The sequence below is a fragment of the Metopolophium dirhodum genome, chromosome 8, assembly GCF_019925205.1.
Source record: "Metopolophium dirhodum isolate CAU chromosome 8, ASM1992520v1, whole genome shotgun sequence".
Classification (NCBI taxonomy): Eukaryota; Metazoa; Arthropoda; class Insecta; order Hemiptera; family Aphididae; genus Metopolophium; species Metopolophium dirhodum.
Genome location: NC_083567.1, coordinates 27,246,330 through 27,264,017, shown reverse-complemented (window position 1 = coordinate 27,264,017; position 17,688 = coordinate 27,246,330). Strand labels below are relative to the sequence as shown.

Here is a 17,688-nt window from a genome sequence, read left to right as displayed (position 1 = left end):
CCCGTATATTTGTAATAAATAAATAAATAAACATAACTCACAATTTAGTAAATCTTGAAAAAGCTTTAAAGGTAATATTTCAGGTTTAACTTCTTCGGCAGTGTCATCACATTTTCTTAGAAGCACTATAATTATGACATATTTAATTGGCTGATAAGTTAAATTTGTTAAAAAAAAAGGGTTTTTAATTAAGTAAAAATATAATTCCTACTGTACTGAATTGCCATGAATTATTTATTTTAATAATATACATACATTTCATACTTATTACGGTCAATAATATAAATTTACAATACTTAATAATAATAAATTAGAAAATGTTATTTGTGAACAGTTTTACATAATATGTTAGGAGCAAAATAGCAGAATGGCTCAAGATTGCATGTTTTTTTTTAAAAAGAGAAAATTATTGACTACACAATATACACACGAAATATACATAAACATCAGTAAAATACTCATAAAAACAATAGCAGTGGCCTGGTGAACAATTTTAATTGAAGAAGCCAAATATAATTTATCCAACACACCACAGGATATATACCAACATTTGCTGATATCTCAACTCACAAGTTCATAATATAGAAGCAATACATTTTAAAAATCTACCACCACCACCACCCCTAAAAATCTATAGAGCTGTTAAAAAAAACTTCGTCGCCGCTCCATTGAACACTAGTGTGAAGCATGGACTTTGAAGTGTAGTATTGTATTGAGTAGTATCATGGGTAATATTGAAATCCAAGAGAAGCAAAATAGAAGGGTTTGAAACTTGGTGCTGAGGAAAAGTGTTAAAAATCTCCGGATAAAGCGAGTGTCAAATGAAATAGTATATCATAGGTTAGGAGAAAATAGTCAATTTAGATGACAATCGAGGATAGAAGAAGGAAGTGGATAGGACATCTTATAATGAGTAATGCATGAGTACATCTATTATTAAAAGGAAAATTGAAGGAAACTTGGAAGACCAAGGCAGATTTATATGAAGCAAATAATGTTGGATACAGAAAAAAAATCATTTAAAGAATCGAAGGAAGTTAATATGGGTAGCAGAGATTGGAAGAAAATTAAATAATTAAACCAATCTACAGATTTAAAAAAAAATAAACAGAAATCATTAAAACAAAGGATTAGTAACTGTGACTAAAATATTAAAAAAATACAAATTACAATAAAACAATATAATATCGATTAACCGTTTAATCAAATGATTAAATAATGAAACCATAATAGTAATATTAATAAATATAGTTTACCTACCAAGTTTATTTATTCTGAATATATAATCTTCACGAAGTTCATTTGGTATTGGTAAACCTAAATTGATTAAAATTAAAGACTATTATTTTAATTAAATACATATTATTATTTAGAAGAAGATTATTTTGAAGGCGATCGTAATTTGCGTCACATTTGACTTTATATTATGCAGTATGGAGCTATTAAAAAAAAACGTGTGTGTCTCAAGCGACACTCAGAAGATGTGAAAACATATAATCATTGATTATAACTACTATACATCGCTCACTAGCCGGTATTTACGTGACGTGAAATATTGACGAAAAATGGATTTGGCCGTAATGGAGCGCTGTCGTCGCCCATTAGTTTCTTATGGACGACGACAGCGCTTAGATGACATGAGCTTAGAAATTTAGTTTTATTATGACGCATATATTACATAAAAGTTACGAACAAATTTAATTAAAAATAACATCGAATTAGAGTCTTATTATTAGTCTGTTAGTGGCAAAAGAATTTTCGGTGTTTTTCGAAAATATTACCTCCATAGAAAATTCACTCGGCACAAATTCCGATCTCGACCTACCTCCAAGGTTGACGCCCAGTCTGACGCCCGAATTAGACTGTTAGTGGCAAAGGAATTTGCGGTATTTTTCGTGATCGTAATGAAGCCACGCCCCCTGAGCACAAGTCGGCCTATCGCTGCGTCGCTCCTATTCTACACCAATCAGCACGTCAGCTGCGCTAGCGTTACGCGGAAAGGGTAACGCTCGAATAACGGTAAAAAAATGTCACTCCCCAAGCGGAAAAGTCTGAACGCCACATACGATGTTTTCTCATCAAAAAACAAGAAGTCATTAATAAGAATATGTCCACAATATTCAGTTACAAATCTGTAGTTTTTGTAGTGACATCGCCCATGATAAAACCACGGTTTAAGATAGTATCTTAAATCGTGGATAAATCTAAAAAAAACACAGGCTTCCTATAACCTATGTGTGAGAGGATATGGCAGGGCACGCAAGTGTGGATTCAATGGTGGGTGGAGGGGTAACCGCTCCGTATAGGCTATCTTTAACTTAAGATTAAGTATGTTTTTATTTTTTTTAATATTTGATGTCAGTATTTGTTTTAAGTTTATTGTTTAAGTTATTTTCTAACACACACACACAAATACCTATTATTAGACACGTATTTTTTTTTTAAATATGCAATATTCACCCCCTTTGTTAAATAATTCTGAATCAGCCCCCGAGGGCACGTCATACCTACCCCATGATGTTGTTAGTCAGTATAATAACTGTACATTCTCGGGTTGCCCGGAGACTACGCATAGGTGCATACTAGCGTTTGTTATGGAAAGTAGTCTCCAGCTGCCTGAGAATACGGTAAACTTTGTAAACCTTGTATACTTATACTAATTTATTTTAATAAACTATGGTGACGCTGTCAACGTAATGCGCAAGTAGTTTCGACAGTGTCGTTGAGAAAAAAAATGCAGAAAAAAAAGGCTTCCTAGACTAATCTTTAGTGGTATACCTATACTAATTTAAAAAAAGGGATGCGGAAAATTTTAATTCACGGTTGTGTTATTAATGACCACACTACAGAATCTTCGATAATAATATAATGATAAAAATGTATATAGATAATAAACGTTACATACATGGGGCTATATTATTTCAAGATAGTGATGGGCGATTCTTGAAAGTGTCGATTTACTATTTTTCATATTATGTTGAACGGCGTTTTAAAAAATCCCAAATATTCGTTATAAAGTTTTTTAATCAAGCAATGACGTTGTTTTTGTTTTTCTATGGATTGAATGATTTTCTCGATTCTCATCAAATTTAATTTATACATTAAAAGATCGGTCCTTCTCAGATCGATTCAAAAAATCGAATTTTTTTAGCAAGATAGTATTTATGGTGACCATCCTGATTCCTGGCGTAGTACAAGCTAGAGCGGTTTACATGACGCTAGGTAGCAGGGTATATCCTATAACCATTTGAAATACTAGCCTCATGTAGACCTGGCATAGTGGCATATTTGATTGTAATAATTAACTGTCATCATTTGCGGTCAATCGTAAGATAAATATTGAAATGAATACATTGTATTGTACATAGTACACAATAAACCTTTTATGAATACAAATTACAAATTATTTACAATATAGATTCACCTTGTGTTACCGCGGTCCACACTAACTTACAAAAAAAAAAGAAGATTTCGCCCGCGCGTGCCCTAAATGGCAATCCCACTGTATGTGACAGTAAAATCATTATAGTTCTAACTCAAATCGATATAGCTATTTAATATGCTTTTCGAGAATAGGCCATACTATGGTGATTATATTTTAGATATGAGTACCTAGGTATTGTGTTTAAATTAATATGCTCACTTAATTTGAACGCTTTAAATTCTTCGTAGGTCATAGCTCCATATGTTTTGATATACGTGGCTCTAGATGTTTCTGCAGTAATCTCCGCACCTTCAATTGTTTTTGTAACAGTGTCGGTATCTCTGGACGTTTCTGCAGTAAAATCTGTACCTTCGTACGTTTTATAATCCAAAGCGTGAAATTCTAAAAAACAATAAATCAAAAAATAAGAGTTAATTACAATATTGTAGCTAATATACAATATTATATAAACAGCTACAATATTAGTAGCTGGTATTCATTCACACTATACGTAACATCTAAATCTAATTACCTATACATTAAACTATTATAGCAGTATAATGTGGTAAATTAAAATTATTTTCAAAAGTGGATACAATAGAATTCGATACACATCACACCGTTTAGTGTTTATTATACAAGAAAGAATGAGTACCTATGTTATACAATTATGTGAATTTTATTATTATACTTACTCATATACTCGACGAAGAATGCTAGCTGTTTCTGTGTTGTTTCGTTACTGTTCATCACTAATAAATCATGTTTTGAATAAGCCATTATTGTATAATAAATCCGTTTAAATATTAGTTGGTTTTATGTATTACGTTAAGGGGAGTAGAAGCTGCAGCAGAAGAAAAAAGTGACTTTTAGACCAATTAAAAGACAGACAAACTGGAGGAATTTGAAAACCGATTATGATTGATTAACAATTTTACTAGGTTTGTTTTTTAATATTCCAAATATTGTTATAGTGTCATAATGAATAATGTAATAACGTAAAATTACAATAAAATATAAAAATGACTCCTGTCGATAGTTATATTAAAATCAGATATTAAAATAGTAAAACGACGCTATTACCTTCCTCTATGGTGTTCAGGGGGCTCTCGAGATCGTGTATTCGAGAATTAGATCAAACACACCGTATAATATAATTTTATGTAAAACGCACGTATAAATGTATAATGTAATAACTGCAATCAATACAAAATATTATACTAAATGCCTTACCTGATTTGCAGTTGTTTATGGATAATGTTGTAGGAGTTTTAGGTGACACAAAGTAATATTCCAAATACACAAATTGAAATAAAGAACGCACTTATTATGGCTTATCCAGTTGTCGCTCGTGGAAATCGGTATTGAGATTTTGAGAGATTGTTACTCAGTGGCTGGCATATGCACTGGTTTAAGGTACGACACGGACATGCCGACCAGAGAGTGATAGGCGGTTTTATCAAAGGTTTTTGTATTTCCCCGAACTAGATTTCTCTTCGGCGGCAAAGACCTTTTTGTCAGTGACAATGGTTTTATTGGGGATGGCCGATTTCTACGAACGACAGTCTGGCCGTTATTTATTATTCTGTAAGATTTTAGTTTATTTATTATAATGATGTGTGAGAATATTATCATTACAATAATATAAATACAAAAATATAATATGTTTGCTACATAGTATATACGGGGTCCCTCTACTCCGCTCCTACACATAGTTAGAATATACGAATATCTAATGTACTAGGATAACACATAGATGATTGGGATGATGTCAGCGTAGTGCACAAGACCCTGAGAGAGCAACATTATAATTGTTAGCAACAGATTCAGTATCCGCCAACGGCCAGATGATAGAACCCGAGCCGGTAAGAATATCTGTGGGAACTCTGCGACGCGCAATAGATTCCTATGAATTAGATCTTGGCACTGCGACAACACGGCCGTGGGTATAATACGCGTATACGCACTTATTACAACGATACCCCGCATCGACCAAAGGCACATCTGCAACCCTGAGTCATAGGTCAGCGTTCGCACCACGAAATAGTCAACCATCTAATTATGGAAGGCCCCACGGACTGTGAGAACCACCGACACAGTCCGCCAGGGATTTAGTAAAGGGAGGGGATAGGACTATATAGGAGCCCTGGGAGTGGCCCGTTATATTCAGACGTGATCTTGCCACCGTACGTACGCACTCCTGTACCTCTTCGCTTCTGGTAAATCACCATTTTCTCGTTTGGACTTAGTTTATTTTCATTAACGGCGTATTTCGGACTTAAAGAATATTCGAGCAATCGCTTATTACCTAAGACACCAGTGATTGACGTTAATTCGAATAGCTAACCAGTATAAATTAACTTGTCTTTTTTTACAATTTTTAATAAATAACTCATCGAACTACAATTTGTTCATCATTTGACGCTTCTATCCTCAACCTATCCTGTCCCCTTCTCCTGTAAGTTGGGTGCACGCAACATTTTTATTCATGGATATCTCAGCTGAAAAAATAGATATTCAAAATCACCTCTATTGAAACCTAGTAAACTTGGTAGGTATAATCAATGGTATAATCAATGAAAATCAATTTTAATTGAAATCTGTCAAACCAAATTTATTCAGTTTTGTCTGGCTTTTTGGTCTAAAAACCGCTTTATTTTTATCGACAGCAGCCCCTGCAGCCCTCTTAAGATTTATTTTATAATATGGAATTATATCATATAAATATTATTTTTTTTATTTTACACAATAATATATACAATCTGTACAAATTATGCACAATTAGCATATTTGATAAGAGTTACAATAATACATGAGTACGTGAGTAAGAAGCCACCCACTAGTGGTACTTGAATAATATAAATATAATAATATATTTAAAAATATTAAATAAACGAAATTTATGTTTATGTTGGTTAAATCTACATTAGTTTTGAGTTTTAACACGACCGACTGGAGCCCCCTTAAATGTAAATTTTATTTTATTAGTATAAAGATCTTCTATTATATTAATCTTTTACCATTAAAATTGTTGGTTAAATTGTTTATATTTATGTTATGTACAGCTGCTATATACAAGTATTATACCACCAAAATATTATTTGAATACCATAAAGGTATAGGTATTTTTGTATATACAGCTGATATAAATACACATTATAATATTATTATTACACTGTTTCGTTAGCGAAACTAGTGATTATGGTGTTATTGTGTCATTGTGTGGTACTGCGGTGTGTTGACTACTTGTTGAGTAGGTACATAATAATATATGTATTTATATATATATAGGACGTCACATCCGCATGTGTTGTCTCCGTTTTACACATACCTAGCTAAAACTGTTTTGCGCGGGATAACTTTACATCCACTGTATTTATAGTAGAATATTACCAAATAAATTTCACAACGCATAGGGATAACTTTATCTGTGTCGTAGTGTTTTAATTTTTTTTGATAGCAGTAACCAATATTTTTTAATAATTAAATGAAAAAACTCCAAAAAACCTAGTGTTCTCAAACTGATAACTTTAAATAATAATAATATTTTATATACAGTATAATATTCCAATTTACAATAATATAATAATGGCAGTAGGTGAATGTGTATTGAGTTATAATAAAAATTAACAAAAAAAAATATAAAAATATATACATACTATAGAAACTTTAAATATGACGATTAAATAACAAATTTATATAATTTAATAATTAGGTACTAATTTAAAAATAACCATTTAATCTATCAAGGGTCATAAAAGTCCAAAAGTTACTGAAAAAGTTTCCACACGACATTAATATATTAGAAGGGTAGTAAGACATGTAGTTAGTGTTAATTATAATAGATAAATAAAAAGATATTTATTTATAGAATAAGTTACATTTATGTTGAAGTTATATGGTCTAATAACTTGAGGCAATCATATAAATTGTGTGGGTGGTAGTTTAAAAAGAAATTTTACATTTAACATGTTAAATCTACTTTTTAAGGGAACTATATTTAAAAAAAATACTACATAATAATAATATTCTCTGAATGGAGAGGTCTTTTAAAATTACACTTAAAAGATAAACATCTTAAAAAATTATTTTGGACGCTAGATAGACTCTGGTTTTGACAAATACTTATAGGTGCAACTAGAACTACATTTTAGGGGGTGCTAAAATTATGTAGATATACTAAATTCGTGAAAGGCTTTGTCCCCCACACCACCTATAGATTTCAAAATCATTAATAATACAATTTTGTTATACTTCAACTTTATTACCAATTTAATCGTATAATATATATAATTACACTTATAAAATAAATAATTGACTTATTATTACAATATTACCTATATTTTACAAGTTACAATCATAATATGACAAATCCAAACCGACGTTTGATATTGGTTAATAAGAATATATTTTATTATTTTAAACCTATTTTATTTGTTTTTGTGCTGTAGGTAATCAAACACTGATTCTGTTTTTATATTATTTGAAATATTTATCACTTTTAAAATAGACAAGTCAGTAAACCATTAATGTAAGTATGTACTAATTGTCCTCATATCTCAACCAATTTTTAATTCTTAGCATACTAGAAAAACTACGTTCACGTGTTTTAGAAAACAGAACTTATTGGAATTTTAACTGAAATTTAAAATAACTTAATTAGGCATATTAAGAAATATTCTTTTTGAGTTGTCTTTTTTTAAAGAGTACCTACGATGTAGCGGAGCATTTATCAATATTTTAAAAGACATTCTTTTATTGTTGCACTATTTATATAAAATATCTAAGTCAGCTTGAAGTACCAATGAATCCTCAATACAATTGATTTTTTCTTAAAAATATTTTAGTGCCATCAGTCAATAATAGACATTTTGAGTAATATTTCAAACTTTATTAATGAAATAATAAAAAAGTAATGGAAATAGGTGATCAAATGCATTGTTATTCAATTATATGAATATTTTTACATACTCACAACTCACTTACAAATTTAAATATCGTAGAAATCCAACGAGAGGGCATAGATAATGTTCTTACATTTAAGTTTGATAATAGGCCAATTATATTAATAGTACAATTCACTCTAATATTTAAGCTAACAACACACAATTGGAACTGCTGGACGTAGATACAATTTGGTATGCATTACTGCGGTATCCGGTGAATTGGTCGCGAACAATTGATCGCCGGTGAATTGGTCGCCGGTGAATTGATCGTGGGTGAATTTATCGTGGATATAATTGGTCGCTAGGATAATTGATCGTCAAATGAACAATTTTAGTTTTTTAATTATTTTATTATAATATTAGGTATATTTCTGAGTTTTATGCTTTTAAAATTTCTCACAGTTAATTAAATTTAAAATTATAATAAATAAATAAATAATAATAATAATAAAAATAAAATAATAATAATAATATTAATAATTATACATTTTAATTTATTTAAAGTTGGAGTTGAAGATTATGGGCTATTCTTTTTAAAAAGTCTAATTTACTCCTAGTATGATAGTCGTCACATATTTTTATAATTTTTTTCTGCATGGTCTTTGTACTTCCGTTTAACACCCATCGTCATTCCTGCAATTAGTTGTTCTGTCTGTAACTTGATAAGGCTCTCCTCCTTTTTGAACGAATCTATACATTTCCATATAGTTGGATGACACGCGTTCAGACTAGATGCAAAGCCATTGTGCCACCCTTCAACAGAATTGTTGGTCCGGGGGATATTTTCGAAAATATATTTAAAACAGTTCCACAGCGTTAGGTTAGGTTAAAAATAAATAAGAGTATTTGAATCATCTAAAATAATAAACATAAAACTCGGATGTGTATATAATATATATTAAATATTAACTATGTAATGAGTATAATAAAATAATTAAAAAACTAAAATTGTTCGTTTGACGATCAATTATCTTAGCGACCAATTATATTCACGATAAATTCACCCGCGATCAATTCACCGGCGACCAATTCACCGGCGATCAAATGTTCGCGACCAATTCACCGCGAACCCATTACTGCGTTGGTAAGTAGTATAACGGAGACAACATATCAAGGTACGACGTCTTCTTAAACGGTATTTAATATTTATGTAAATAGTAAAATCAATTAGAAACAACTACTTACAACTATCGTCGACGCGACTTTTGTAAGTTTCGTAAGTTTCATCTATTTGTGGAAACACTAAAATAAAAACAAATTATGCTTGTACAATTTAATTCGGCACTCAAAGAGTTAAATTCTATAAAAACAAATTATAATCATAAATTTAGTTTAATTTGTCAAGCTGATGTTTTTTTTTTTTTTTGTTAAGGTGGGTTTCATTACAAATTCCTAACAATAAAAAGGAGATTGCAGTAAAGTTTGATCGTTCTTATTTTATTTATACTACAATTAAAAATCAATAATCAAAATTCAAAGTAAATTAAAGTAAAATAAATTACAGAAAGGTAAATTATTATAATTTTCAATAATCTTTTTAGGTACTATTCACATAATAAAGCTACCAAATAGATTAATAGAAGTATTTTAAAAAATAAAAATAAATAAGTTTATAGCTAGATGTTTGCAATTTTTACCTATTTTATCTTACTCTCATGACCTTAGTACCTACAACCATTTGTAACCAATTTTTATAACATTGTAAGCAGTGTTGAGCCGAGATAAATATAATTTTATCTAGATAAAGATAAAGATAAATTATAATAATGTTATCTAGATAAAGATAAAGATAAATTATAATAATGTTATCTAGATAAAGGTAAAGATAAATTATAATAATGTTATCTAGATAAAGATAAAGATAACTTAATTATTTATTTATCTAGATAAAGATGAAAAAAATTTTTTTTTTATCTAGATAAATTATCGGATAATTTTTTTTATATTGGTTTATGGAACTTTCTGTAAGCTTGTAGAATGTAGAAATATAGAATAACTTAATAGTATGTTATCAAAAATGTCGATAGGTATTAGTAAAAATCACCTACTTAATAAATTACTTAATTGTCTACCTATAAATTATAATAAATTAAAGCCGTTTAATAAATTCAATTATCTGGATAAATTCATTTAGATAACGACGATTTTTATCTTAGATAACTGTGTAAATTAATAATCTCAATTTATCTAGATAAGATAAAAGATAAAAGATAAAAGAATATTTATCTAGATAAACTCAACACTGGTTGTAAGTTTAAAATTTGATTTGCTTTTAGATATAAATGTGTATGTACATTATGCAAATTGTACATTTTAGATATATTTTAATAAATACATTATATTATTATTTTAAAGTAAAAAACTTTATAATGATCAAAATTAGTTAAAATTGTTCGATACAAAAGACTTCAGATTATGTTAGATCCTGAGAAAAGTGATAAATGATTTTACAATTATGTGTTTTATTTGTTATTTTATTTTTAATAATCCAGTTTTTGACAATATAAATTTTATTTTCTTGGTATTACTCAAAAATAAATAACCTTTGATACTTAAATTTTTCAACAAATATTTATATTAGCATTTTCTGCAAATGATAAAATTTTCAAAATATTTTATCTTCTTTTAAGTTATTTATAAGCATAAGAAATTTCCGATTTTTATTAGTTTTCATAAATTTTGATACATTTTTGAATAGGTAAAACTATAAATATCTAAGTAGGTAAGTAATTTATCATTGATTTTTTGCATACTGGATGTCTGGATACTCTTTAATGGTCAATGCAATTATATAGTGGAGGGTACAATCATAAATAAGCGTGCTACTTCAAACCACAAAATACATTGGTAATCAGTCATCACTAACCATAAATATTATTATTATAAATTTCAATAAAGAAATAAATTCAATAAATTTTCTAATAATTTTATTCTAATAATTTACAAATTATACGTACATGACTTGAAAAGCTCAAACAATTTTTCTTCCATGAATTCAATACCTTAAGTGAAAATAAATATAATAGGTATAGGAAGGTATTTACATAATATTATAATAATATAGTATTCTAGAAAAGTGGGTAAGTTAGTGTAGAAATGTATAAAAATGTATAAGATATATTAATAAAAGATTCAGGTTATCACTTATCAGTTATAACTAATATAATTTCTCAACAAATCCAATAAAATAAAAACATAATACATTTTTTTTTTGTCACAACTTTACTTTGAAAATAATTTAACCTCTAACGACTTTGTCCTTTTGAGGAATTTATAATTTGGTGCCTCGGAGAAATTGAGATATCGATATCGATTAATAAATATATATTTTATTATTTATTTATATTATACGAACAAAGATTCTGACCGGATATCATGTCTAGTGATGTGCCATTGGGAATATTCCCCAAGGAATGTTCCCGGGAACAGGGAATATTCCTGGAATATTCCTCAACCTCTCGGGAAATTTCCTTGGGGAAATTTTACTTATAATTATTTTACTATTTTACTACAAATTACTTCATATCATAATATATAATGTATAAGTATTTATTAATATAGACTGACAGACAGTCTTCGTTCAGAACCGTTTTTCTTATATTATAAATTATAATGAATAGTTATGATACATAATATACATTATACATCATAGAGAACCACTCAACACCTACCTACTGCACAGCATAGCGGTACTTACATGTCCACCTTTTTTTTGTGTTTACTTATTTCATAAAAGCAAAAGTTATATTGGAATAAATGGTGATTAGGTAGGTACATGGAATAATTATGGCGAGCACTCTCCAGTCTCCATTGGTTGTATAATATCATTCGTTTTGTATTATGTTGACATAATATTGTAATATTGTTTCTTTTAAAACCACGGACCTTTTATTGGTTTTCTGATGAAGTAGTGATTATATTATTATTTTTTGATTAACAACAATATATCGACAATATTGTTGTATGTAACTCATTATTTCCATATTAAAATATGTATTTAAGTAAATTATTATCATAGTATAAAACTTACTAAGTTCAGATCCCAATCGCTGTTTGTATTTATTGTATGTTTCAGATATAAGTGGAAAAACTAAAAAAAAATAGGTAGCAGATAGCTACATTTTACTGATTGTATTTTGGAAATATTGTATTTTATTATTATTTATCAAACACGTTGAAAAATGTTTAATGTTAGTGTTCAATATCTGCCATCTATTTTAAATACTAAAAAAAAATTTCACTGCACCTTTCCTCGCGTATGGTTTTATTTTTAAGATTGAGTATTTATTATGAATGAAACATTTTACCAAAAATAAACTTACCTAGTCGAAAATTTGTGAATTCTTCTTCGCTTAACTTATATGTTGCACCTAAAGAAATTTACGTTTCCATTGTCACTTATTAGTTTTATTTATGAAAACACAGTTAACTAAAATTTAAATTACCTATTTCTAAAGAAGTTTAATTATTAGTTTATTTTGCTTATGTTTAAAATTGTAAAATGTATGTACTACGCATTGGTATACTCAAATAAATAAATAAATAAAACAAATATATTTTGTGGGACACCTATTCCTCCATATAAAAAGTATGGTTCAGGTTTTTGATGATTCAAAGTTAACATTTTTCTATTACGTTGGCGAACAGTCACGTCTATGTAATTGTCAATTATAATAAAATAAGTCGTAAAATGATGATGACCGCTATTACAGTGATTTTTTAAACATGCCCACTCAAATTCAGATTTTTGGAATTTTTAAATACACTTGAAGACCATATTTTTGAATCATTGAGATTCTTTGTATTGAAGGACGATTCTATGACGATACAAACTTTCATTTTTCAAACAGGACCCTCCCCTCCTTTTCATTTTTAATTATTTAGATATTTTTTAATTATGACTAATATACGTGTATTTTTGAAGATAACTTATTAATATCAGTCATGGTTCAATATATCATAAAATTATTCGCAAATTAAATATTGTTTGGAAAATAATTAGTCAGGATTAACTGCCAAGGGTAGGCTTATCGACTTTAATAGGTGTACGTATTCGACTTTTCGAAATTTCAAATGATAACCAATCAGTTTTAAAAAAAATTATGTAAATGTTCTTTTTTGAGCATATTTTCACACGTTTAGTTCATAATACATGAGCATGGATTTTGAAAAGTGATATAGCCTATATTATAATCATAGTATTATAGAAATAGACGGAACATTTGCACCGAGGACTAGGAGGCGGGATCGTGCCAAACGGATTAAGAGATATTGCATGAGTTTTATCATAAGAGTAATATACATGGTACTGTTCCGAGGACAGCGAATACACAAATAGCTTTAATAGATCATAATCCTCGTAACAAGCTCAATTCACTTGCACCCGTTATCATACCTAATTTTCGTCGTCCATTTCTATAAGTTTATGATTATAATTTATCTGTCGCAAACCCTGCTTATAAGTTGTTATAAGTTTTAACGAAAATTTAATTTATTTAAACTGTTTAACTAATAAAAACATGTACATTGTTTAATGATATTATTATCAATTGATAATATTGAACTACCTATAGTATACTGTAAACTATTAAGGTGAAAAATTAACTTTTTGACAACGTACCAGCATTCCTTATCTTGTACTGTGGATACGATTCATATGGGAATGGAAATACTAAAAGAATAGTTATAACGGTTTGTTTAGTTTACAATTTATAGTAAATGTATATGATTCCCACATACAACATTTCCGTTAAAAATTTGAGACAATAAAACCAAAGGTTGGAAAAGTGTGACAAAACCACTTGGTCTTATTGTCACTACGGTTTTATTGTCCTTTTCTCGAATGCAACATCCAATGTTCTTTCAAAAAAATATTGTCCACAAAAAATATATTATTCCGAGAGGTTAGGTAGAAACGGTGGCAGATCCATGAGGGTTAGGGGGGGGGGGAATGAAGGAAACTTGTCCTCCCCCCCCATTTGCCGTATTTTCCCTTTGTTTTACACTGTGTTTAGCAAATTTTGTAGCCAATTTTTGTACTTTTGCCCTCATGTCCCCCCAAATTAAGCCCTGGATCCACCACAGAAAAGAAAGAAAGTCACGCCATCTCAGCCTATTGTTTTTCAAATATTATAAGTAAATAGTACCAGATTTCCCTAACCCAAGCATATGTCTATGCTCCAATAGTTACTATCTCCCCTTCAAAAATATTAGTATCATATCAGGTGACTTCAAAGCACATCACACTGGTTAGGGTCAATTTATCCAACTAATGCAAGATTCTACTGAAGAAGCCATACATCTCGAACAAAAAAATGTAAGAAATTTTACACCTCAGCTCCATAGTGGGTCTTTTTTTGAACCCTAGCAGTCAATACACGTAACGCATTATTAAAATCTTATCGAAATATAGGCTCTTTACATGCAATAATACCACAACCAATTCGCGTCCTACGCGCCTATCAAAAAATAAGAAAAAAAACTTTTGGAAACAAATAATTTATTTTATCATAATAATACATCATCTTTACAATCTTTCTGTGCTATAGACAAATATTTTTTAGTAGATACACTTTGTCAGTTAAACATACCCATAAAGACGATTGGTTTAAAAACTTTTGTTCAAAAGTCACTCCTTGTTAAATACTTCCTATATTAGAATCTATTTGTAATATTCCCGTGTATATCACCATTACCCCTTCTGATTACTGTCTGATTTTACCTATAACTATGAACAAGATAAACTCAGCTACCCTTTCTCAAAAATCTCTTGTTTTCGTTATGGAATATATATATATTTTCCACATCTTAAATAATATAATCAAATTGAACATTTTTTTTTGTCTTTCATTGTAAAATAACTTAAAATTCTTAATTCGGGTATACTTGTTTAGTCTAAGCCTATAAGTTATAACATAGTAATCTTTTATCACAACCAAGTTATTGATATAGCAATCATACCACTACATCTGTTGCTCCCCTTTCTTTCGGCTATGCTTTCTTTTTATCCCGAAATTCTATATTTATTTCTCATATAATCTTTTACTCCCAGAATGCTCTAACCCCACTGAATGCTATGCAATTATTGAATCTATACTTCTCATTTCCACTCTTTAACGTCTAATAAATTCCTTATCGCAACAGATTCTTTTCAAACATACATTCGCTGGCCTCAAATGTTTTAAAATCACCCTTCTCTCCATTTGTTATTAGAAACTGATCCCTACTTCACACGCTCATAGAATTGGATTATAACATTCAGTGTCTCAGGGTCCCCGGCCATAGATTGGAACGGCCAACTTCCCGGTGAAATATACATCCCTCTAGTATTGCCCTTAAACTAACCCAATACCCTGGTCTGACTTTTGTCTAGTATTAAAAATAGCATTTATAAATTTATAAATCATCTGTTGGCAAAGGCGTTTGCCTAATGTTGCCACTTGGTATAGAGATATTTTATCTGGTTTTATAAATCGAAACTATCACACAAATATAATTCCTCTTTTCTCATATTTGCGTTGGACATACACTACTATACCTTTGCACTTATTCAAACTCAACTTTAACGATTCTCCCTTCTGTCTTAGCCATAATTTTCTAGCTACCTACCTAAACAGTGTGTGACATCTTACACATTATATTTAACCGTCCATTTATTCTCTCTCAAGGCGTACATTTTCTCGATTTAATTCATTTTTAAATATCCCAGCAAACCCTCAGCTTATCCTCTCCTTATTCTCACTTCATTTTTTTGTAAACATTCAAACTATTTCACCAGGCTGGGTAAAAAATCTGAAAAAAATGAACTGTTCTCATAATTGAATTGTTCATTATGTACCTATAGATTTATGTATATTGTAAAAAAAGAAGAAAAAAATTTATTAGTTAAAACTTATGGTTTGTATGAAATATTATATGTAAATAACTCATTTCTGAATTTAATTTATGTTAAAAATGATACAATTTAGATTGCAAAAAAAAATTTATTAAAAAAATCTCACTTTCAAAGAATGTATAGAACATTTTTTCATTCAATTTTAGACACTCTATAATCATAATAATCAGATTAATATAAAATCATACATAATTTGATTTTATTGAATTTTATTGTTTATTATTTTATAATACAGTGGAATCCGTTTATTGCAGGCACCGGTTAATATGGGCATCCGCTTATTGTGGGCAAACAGTTCTGGTCCCAATACAAATGTATATTAAGAATGTTAAATCAATCGCGTAATATGGGCACTCGATTCGGTTTATGTGGGCAATTTTATTTTATCATAGCGTTAGGATATACACATATGTGTTTATCCAAAGTAATAAAAATCATTATGATCTGCAACTGCTAATCAAATAAGTGACAAAATAAACATATTACAAGCGATACAGTTTGTATCCGAGAGTTGGCGAGAAGTTAGCTGCTCAACTATTATGAATTGTTTCGCTCATTGTGGATTTTCTAATTTTATTGGTCCACAACCTGAGTTGACTGAGTTGGATGAACAATTTTTGTTTGTTCAAAACCATAACGAATTTGAAAACATTGATGAAAATGCTCCTTGTTTTGATGATAATGAAGAAATTTGTGATGTTGTAGTACAAAATGTTCTTAAAAAAAGGAAGTTAGAAGATGATGATGATGAAGAAGGAGAAGAAGATACCGAACCACCAGTTACATCTAGAGAGGCTAAAAAGTGCATTGATTTGTTGCAGAAGTTCTTCATGCAAGAGGGTAACGAAAATAGTCCGTCTGATAAGGTTGAAGCGTGTGACCATTTTGTCAACCAGCTCCACACTAAACAACTTAGACAACAAACAATTACAACGTTTTGTATACCTTCCACATCCAAATATTAATTTTATTTATTGTATATTATATTTAATTTAATTTATATAGTGATTATTTCACTTTTTTTCAATTATATGATAATAAAAATAAAAACTTTTTTGTATTATAATTTTTTTTTTTTTAAACTAATTTCGGTTTTTATGGGCAACCACTTAATGTGGACAAACAGAGCTGGTCCCAACGTGCCCACATTAAGCGGAATACACTGTAGTAATATAAATTTAACTTATTTATAATATATGTATGAAGAACCAACCTAATGGCATTCCTTTAAGGCGAACTTCATAATCATCAAAACTTTCAAAAAACATTGGATACACTGCAAAACAAAAATTACTTTTAGTTAATTAATTGTAATTGTAAATATCCAATTTAATACCAAAATAAATAGCAATAGTAATATTGTATAAGATGGTCAAATGTAAGATTGAAAATTAAAAATAATATGGTTACAATAGGTAATTAAT

At 29.3% G+C, this 17,688-nt stretch overlaps 1 protein-coding gene across 1 annotated transcript in view; it reads right to left on the bottom strand.

Moving 5' to 3' along the window:
• Nucleotides 1–17,688, bottom strand: part of LOC132951160 (uncharacterized) — a 162,157-nt gene that overhangs the window by 6,630 nt on the left and 137,839 nt on the right. The window contains exons 103-113 of the mRNA XM_061022906.1: nucleotides 17,478–17,540; nucleotides 16,371–16,415; nucleotides 13,991–14,041; nucleotides 12,693–12,740; nucleotides 12,401–12,460; nucleotides 11,328–11,372; nucleotides 9,556–9,612; nucleotides 4,120–4,176; nucleotides 3,644–3,826; nucleotides 1,261–1,317; nucleotides 42–125 (exon numbers count right to left, since the gene is read on the bottom strand). Of these exons, the coding sequence (XP_060878889.1) occupies nucleotides 42–125; nucleotides 1,261–1,317; nucleotides 3,644–3,826; nucleotides 4,120–4,176; nucleotides 9,556–9,612; nucleotides 11,328–11,372; nucleotides 12,401–12,460; nucleotides 12,693–12,740; nucleotides 13,991–14,041; nucleotides 16,371–16,415; nucleotides 17,478–17,540 (750 nt within the window). The remainder of the gene's footprint in view (nucleotides 1–41; nucleotides 126–1,260; nucleotides 1,318–3,643; nucleotides 3,827–4,119; nucleotides 4,177–9,555; nucleotides 9,613–11,327; nucleotides 11,373–12,400; nucleotides 12,461–12,692; nucleotides 12,741–13,990; nucleotides 14,042–16,370; nucleotides 16,416–17,477; nucleotides 17,541–17,688) is intronic.